At 37.1% G+C, this 7535-nt stretch overlaps 1 protein-coding gene across 1 annotated transcript in view; it reads right to left on the bottom strand.

Annotated features, from left to right (window-relative positions):
• ifngr1l (interferon gamma receptor 1-like) overlaps positions 1 to 7535 on the bottom strand; it is an 18011-nt gene continuing 10476 nt past the window's right edge. The window contains exons 2-7 of the mRNA NM_001360851.1: positions 6457 to 6574; positions 4984 to 5168; positions 4424 to 4596; positions 3407 to 3572; positions 2254 to 2372; positions 1 to 2114 (exon numbers count right to left, since the gene is read on the bottom strand). Of these exons, the coding sequence (NP_001347780.1) occupies positions 1716 to 2114; positions 2254 to 2372; positions 3407 to 3572; positions 4424 to 4596; positions 4984 to 5168; positions 6457 to 6574 (1160 nt within the window). The 3' untranslated portion in view covers positions 1 to 1715. The remainder of the gene's footprint in view (positions 2115 to 2253; positions 2373 to 3406; positions 3573 to 4423; positions 4597 to 4983; positions 5169 to 6456; positions 6575 to 7535) is intronic.

The raw sequence follows: 7535 nt of genomic DNA, 5'->3' as shown, positions 1-7535 counted from the left end.
ACAGTTCCACAATTTATTGAAATTGCACAACGGAGACCAGACAAGTGCATTAAACGGCATTAGTAAATTGGACATAATGACATAACCACATTGTATTACTTTTTATATATGAAGTATGTTATTACAAGGGATAATCAGATAAAAAGCACAGCATTATTGGGTATAGAGCATGTCACTGTAATGAGTTCTAGGTTTGATTGTAGCTGGACCTTCACAGCATGCCATTTTCACTATTCTCCATTGTCTGTTTAAGAAAGGCACATTTAAAAAAATAATCTAGTGCAAGGGTTGAATTGTTTGGCAAGTTAAAATAAACAAACAATAAACAAAAACATCACATAAAAACAAACTGCAATCATACAGTCCCTTTAAACTGGTAATTAGACCCAACCTTTGTCATGTGAAATTTAAGGACAATAAAATGTTGCAAAAAAAATAAAATAAGAATAAACAAGAAAAAGCACATTCTTCCTGAAAATTGAAAACCAAAGCAGAAAAGTGTTGTAAGTGCTTTTGTTTATTAGATCAGCTAATGTAAGGTTCCACAGCTGTTCTGGTAGTAACTAAAAAACTTTTTCTATAACTGTTAGTCTACCAGTGTGTGGATGAGTAAAACGGCGAATTACAGTAACTGACTTGCATTACTGTACAGATTAATTAGTTTCCGTATTTGATTGTTATACCTGATTAAGTTCCAACTTTTCAAAGATGCCCAGTGTGCTGGCCCAAAGTTGGGTATAAGAACATGAGTTCAGTTTGTTATTTGCCTAATAAATAACAATATGATTTTTAGTTTTACATAAGTGTAACAAATTTATAAAAATGTGTGACTTCTAGTTTTTAATGACAGGTGGTCTAAGAAATTTGTTAAGCACCATTACATTTTTTTGTTGTGCAACAAAAAGCATTTTACATTTGAATTTTTTGCTGTTTGTAAAGAAAAAAACAAAACAAATCATACATTTCCCATATATTCCCTTCAACCACATCTTCCATGAAGAAAAGCTAAAGCACACGCCTCATTTAATGTATAAATGTCATAATATACAAACTGATTTCTAACTAATATAACAAGCATAAAAGGGAAAGAAATGAATCGGATAGAAAAAGAAAGTGCAAGTAATCATCAAGAGTCTCCAGAGCAAATCCAGTATTCTGACTACCTGGCTCAGTAACTGCCAAATATGCTTGTATATGAGTTGCCCACAGATATATTGACTGTATTACAGAAATATTTACAGTGTGTGTTATTGTATAGGAGCCACTGTTCATTTTTGGATGCGTCTGATTATTGGATGGTTTCTGTCACCCTGATGATCTATGATGTAAGGCAGGAATGTAAACAGGATTTCAATTTCCTCTTTACGTCTTTTAAGCCCAAAGTTTCCTGTAACATTTCAAGTGCTTCCACTACTGAGGCCTCGTCATGAGGAAAAAGATGAAATTAATAGTTTTACTTTACAATTCTTTTAAATGGGATTTAGCCTGTGCAGAAACATAACATAATGCATTCAGCTTTTCTATTAACCCTGACTAAGACAAATAACCCTTACAGGTAAACAGGTCGATTTCCAGCATAAGAAGCTCCTCAGTCTAATCGCAGATATGGGCACTCATACTGATCAGGCATTTACACGTGTCACCAAGTCTTCACATTTTCAAAATGTGAGATCCTGTGAACAACATCTGGTGCTAACTTATATGTAGCCTTACATTTACTCAGATGTGACTGGGCCTCGGTAGCCCTTAGCCAATTCATCTGGACCCAGCGCCACCACCACTGTATCACGCCTTTCATAACCAGAACCAGGATCCTCATCACCAGAACCAGGATCCTCATCACCTAAATCAGTGTTGCCTACCATGTAACCAGGACCCTCCCCATTTGGTTGCCCCTCCTCTATGACATTAGACATATCTCCATTGTCCGACACCCCGATGGGCAAGCGGAAGTCATAATCGGTAATTCCGGTCCTGTCCTCCTCTTCTGTCTGTGGGAGTAAAGGTGTGGGCGAGGAAGGCTCCACTTCATCACACCTCTCTAAACACTCCACAGGGTCAACATGCACCGGTTCGGGTGTAGTCGTGTTCCAGATAGAGGGTTTAGGGATGACCTAGACACAAAGAACAACTACTCAGTATGTGCTGAAATTTAAATCCCCCTCCACCTTCAGTGGGGATACATTATTTTAACAACTACAAACTTTAAATAACTCCTGTGTAATGTAATTAGAGCTGGTAGATTGAGATTACCCAAGGTTTGATGAAAGAAGAAGTTTCAGGCTTGGTAAGTTTTTGGTATGCCATGAACAGGATCACCCCGAATGTAGCCACAGCCAGTATAACACTCACGACGTAGACGGCGGTAAAATCTGGACAAGACAGAGGAATAGAGGGAGAATTTCTTTTTTTTACAGTAAAACAGCTGTACACAAATACACACACCCACCCCTGTGGTAGCTCCATAAAACGTATAAAATATGGATGTAGCTTTTGCATCTATAAAGTAAAGCCAGCGCCAAAGTGCCTTAAATCTGTGGTTGATACCTGTGGTTGTAAAAAGACTTCTGGTCCTACAGAAGACAATGGGAAACCAACTTTTCACTTATTTCCTGTTGACATACTGAATAAAAGTCCAATTTATAAATCCTGGTCGCACTATGAAACAAGCTTTATCCACAGAATTCCAACAGGCTGACAACTCAGGCCTCAAATGCCTGAATTGCTCAACTGACATCATGGTGCTGATTACATCTGATTATTCAAATAAAACGAGAAACTTGTGACTGATGACTGTTCATTCTCATTCTGACAGGATGAGCCCATGATGCTAACAAGCTCCCGCTTCCTCTGAAACTTTTTTTTTAAGTTAAATAACAGAAACGAATGTCATTAATCAAAGTCAGTCACTGCCTGAGGGATATAACCCCCCCCCCAAAAAAACCTTTGGTTCCCATTTTGTTAGTTTTAAATGTCTTTATTTTAATGACTATCACCTGATAAAGGTAATTTTCCTTGCTTGTTTTTTGCAAGCTCATTTTTGTTAAACCAGCTTTTTTCAAATCTACTCAGGAATTTTTTTTCCTAATATTTTGATGAGCTGTTTAAAACCCAGACAGAATACCATGGGTGCAGTGTTTCATGGAAATGTTGTTGCACTCACACTACAAACAACGTGCAGTCAGATGAAAAACAGCGTGATTGGAATTGAAGCCATGTTGTTAGAGGCTGTGTTCAGTTCTTCTTACCATCTCTTATTTTACACAAAAGAAAAGGTAGGCGTAAGAAATGTCAACTGTGCTCCCCACAATGGCAGTTTGAGTAAATCATAAATTGTTTACTGCTCTTAAGAAAAGCGCTGAGAAAACCTTAAGAAACAAGAAAGAAAGAAAAGATTTTACTCAACTGCTTTGTAATGGTTTGTGGAATGGCTCGGCACAGTAGAGTTGTGTAGATTTAACCAATATTCCTTGTGATGTTAGTCCGGTGATGTTCACACAGTGTTCCTGTTGTGCTGCATCCACTGGCAGTGTCTTCTCACACACTCTTTCTTCACAGTTAAATGAGTAGGTCTGCACACACAAGAATTTTGAATAAAATATAACAACAAATATAACACCGACACAAACATTTTTACACGAGGCCAGGAAATGTTATGTGTATGGCTGACTATGAGAGCATGGGATAGCAAAGTATCGTATAATATGTATTTACTCTCCTTTTCAAATCCACCCAAAAAAACTAAAAGAAACAAAAAAACAAAACAATGGGATGTCTAATGGGATGTCCTACCAACAGGCTAAGAAACAAAGACGTATTTATGAATTTGAGATCCAAAATTGAGCTTTTCAGCAGAAAAATATTTTGTTACAAGCAGGAAGAAGAAGAAATAAATCAAACATAAAAATGTCTATTTTATGCCACTATATTTCTGAGTTTAGCTGTGTTATAGTAAAGACATGACCAGTATTATGTTTTCAAAGGGCCTTAACAAAAATCAAAAAAGCAAACCAAAATGCAGGAGCTTGCTTAGTGTTCTTCCTACAAAAAAAAATTGGTGTGCAACAAAAAGCACTTTGCTTTTTAACGCGTTCGTTATAAGTGAGATTTAATTGACTCTAGTTTAAAATACACTTTATGAATTATGCTCATGCTACCTCCCCAAAGGCGCAATTCAAAACTGTTGCTAACATATTTCTAGCAGCTAACGAGACAAAACGATTTCCTGACATTGGTGAAATCCAAAGTTTCTGGATAGCTAGCAACATTTTCTTGGCATTAACTAGTGATGCAGCATCAGTATGTCCTGTTTCTGATGACCACATATGAAAATTCTTTTACTGTTTGTTCAACTTTGTAACAATTCCTTAATATGTTTGCTTTAAAGAAGAAAAGAAAAAGAAAAAAGGAAGACAGAACTGACCTGATTGAGGATCTTGACTTTAAAGAAAGAATCCAGGCTGTCATTGTCTTTAAAACATTTCTTTCTATTTTTTTTCATCTTTTGGCAATGAAAGAAAATGGGATTCTCAAAGCTGATATGGACCTTGTTATCTCGCTGGGCCGTGACGTTAACAGGTGGAAGATCCAAATAACCTGGAAACCAACAGGACCAACAAGTTTTAATCAGAAGTCACTTTTGATTACAAGTACGGTCAGAAGTTCAGCATTTGATCAAATGTTACCCATCCCTTCTTGAGCTATGGTGTTTAAAAATGAACCTTACTATATCACAATTAACGTGACCTTTTGAATTTGAGATATTATGTCTGTGTGAAATTCTGTGATAGTGTGTGAACTCTTTAAGCTATGGTCAAAAACAATGCGTAGTTGTTTATTTATTTTTATATAAATCTATATTTCTCTCTATTTAGAGATTCTTTATGTAAACATACATATATATGTGACAGATAAAGACAAATAAAAATAAATACATAAATATATATTGTCCTTATACACACACAGACAGACACACACACTCACACTTTGTTCCAACTGGATTTTCGTGGAAATAGCTGAAAGTGATTCCATCGTCTGACGGGGCAGGTTCAGACTCACTACCGTTAACCACAGCAGTTACGGCGACATAATAGCTGTCTTTTGGGTGTGAGAGGAACGACAGATCGGTTTGAAGAGCTGGAGTCATCCACGTGCGACTGTCAGGAGGACTGAAGAAACAAATGAGAAAATGTAGTTAAAAACTTTGAAGAGACCTTAACAAGCAAATAACTCTTGAGTGACATTAAAAATACAGTAGACTGCAATTAAAAAATAAAAAGAATTTATCTTTATTGCAGCTTGAAACACACTTCTGATTGACAGTGCATATATACGCTTAGGTTGATAAGTGAATAATGACAGATATTTGCCTCTGTACACCTCCTCAGTAGACTGAAGTGCACAATTTTAGTTTTATATTATGGGCTTTCACAAAAACCGTAACTGTTTTAAATACATTTTTATCCATTTTTTTTTCTTATACAAAGTTTTTGTATTATCACTCATATTCTCTGAAGTAGAACCAGAGTATGTAATCCTATGAGGACAACTGTAGTCTACCTTTTTTAGAGGCTCAAAAAAAACACTCTCAAAGTTCAAACCTGGTCTACAGCCAATCAGGACACAGAATACAATACACTGTGGAAAAAAAGAAAAAGAAAAAGAAAAGCGTATAAAGTGTGTAGTGAGGGGCTTTAAGTCTTACAACATCTATAATAATTTCAAAAAATAAAGTTGGCTACTTCGCGGATTTCACCTATCGTGGGTTATTTTTAGAACGTAACTCCTGCGGAGTAAATGAGGGACCACTGTATCCCATAACACAGAAACTGAAAATGTGCTATAGGAAAAAAAGAAAGGTTTTAGATTAAGACAACTGAAGTGGATTTAAAACTGATTTGATTGTTTTAACATTAAATTTCATGTAGATCACTCCTGTACTTTGAGTGTTCATTTAGGTTCAAACATATATTTCAAATTAAGACATTCAAAATGCTGCACGATTCCTATGTACTTTCAGGGCCTATAATTTACATTTTTTATAGTATGAAGGTAAAATGTTGCCAGGGCTCATAATTAATATACTCTTCAACAGAGAAAGGCCATAGCACAACGCAAGGTATCAGGAGTGCTTATCAGCTGTAATGAGCATACACACAACTTAAGGTTTCTAACCTAACATTCTTGTTGTGACATAATAGTGCACCACAACCGCACCAATCTTTGAAATATTAATTATTTATATTTGAACAATTAAGATCCTCAAAACATGTTTTTCTCCCTCTGTATCCAATAACCAGCAAAACCAGCAAAAGCACTTTGATGATTTGTCTCCATCCGACTTCAATAATTTTCATAGTATGTGTAATTAAACTGTTAATTTTCAGAGTTGTTATTTTAGTTTGTATTAAAGCATCTCAAGACAGACTGGCTGGTAAGCAAAAGACAAATTCATACTATAGAAATGCGCCAATGTCCAATCTGAATAAGAGCCCAGTTGTGTCTTCAGGGTAGCTCCACTTCAGCATGTTATGGAAATTCCAACACTGAAGGGTTACATTCACTGGTGGCAGCACTGTGGAGAAAAAAAAAAGGCAAAATCAGCAAATCACTGTTAGAAATGTGTTGTTTTGGGAAGCATTAGCCTATTGATTCAACATTTACACCCCAATTGATGATTTTAGTTTCCCTATACATTAAAGACTTCGTGAACAGTTACTAAACAGGTTCTCTCTCAGCCGTCACACTGCCATTCACTTACACTCACAAACCACTAGAGGGCATAGTGTGAAAACTAGTGCACCTGATACTGCTGATGGAACAATTTCTGTGTGGTTTCCTTTGTTCTAATTTGTGCCTGTTTAGCTCCACTTGTCATCATCTCTCAGGCCTGAGAGATGATGCAATTCTTAAAATAAATCAGGAGGACGAAGGAGAGTGGAGGCCCCAGAGCCTCCTCCCGATGTGCCCAGATCATCTCACTCAGTAGGCTGCCAGGGGGCATCCTAGTCAGATACTCAAACCCCCTCAACTCTAACCTTTCAATGTGGAGGAGGAGCAGAGAGTAGGGCACAGCATAAATGACCAATCCAACACTTGCCATGACTGTAAAACAAGATTATTTTTAAACCGCATTTTAAGATTAGCTTAGTTAGAGGTGTTGAATAACTACACATAACAAATGTTAAGGAAATCTGTTTATATTTTGTGTGGGGAGTGCTAAGAAATAACAAGAGAATGCCAAGATGTAAACTGGGATATGAGAAAGAGCTGAAGGTCACTCTGACACAGTACCCCCCTTAACTGTAAAGACTGTCAGAAGCATACAGACAGACAAGGCCGTGAGAAAACAATGGTCAGATCTGCAGTGCCTTCTGCAAGTCACTGTGACAGTGCATTCTCTCTCTCTCTCCCTCTCTCACACACACACACACACACACACACACACACACACACACACACCCATGCTCTCTCTCTCCCTCTCTCTCTCTCCCTCCCATGCTCTCTCTCCCTCTCTCTCCCTCTCTCCCTCTCCC

This window comes from Pundamilia nyererei, unplaced genomic scaffold (genome assembly GCF_000239375.1).
Source record: "Pundamilia nyererei isolate P.nyererei 1_Seehausen unplaced genomic scaffold, PunNye1.0 scaffold00024, whole genome shotgun sequence".
Lineage (NCBI taxonomy): Eukaryota > Metazoa > Chordata > Actinopteri > Cichliformes > Cichlidae > Pundamilia > Pundamilia nyererei.
Note: the sequence above shows the minus strand (reverse complement) of the source record. Positions and strands in the feature narration are given on the sequence as shown.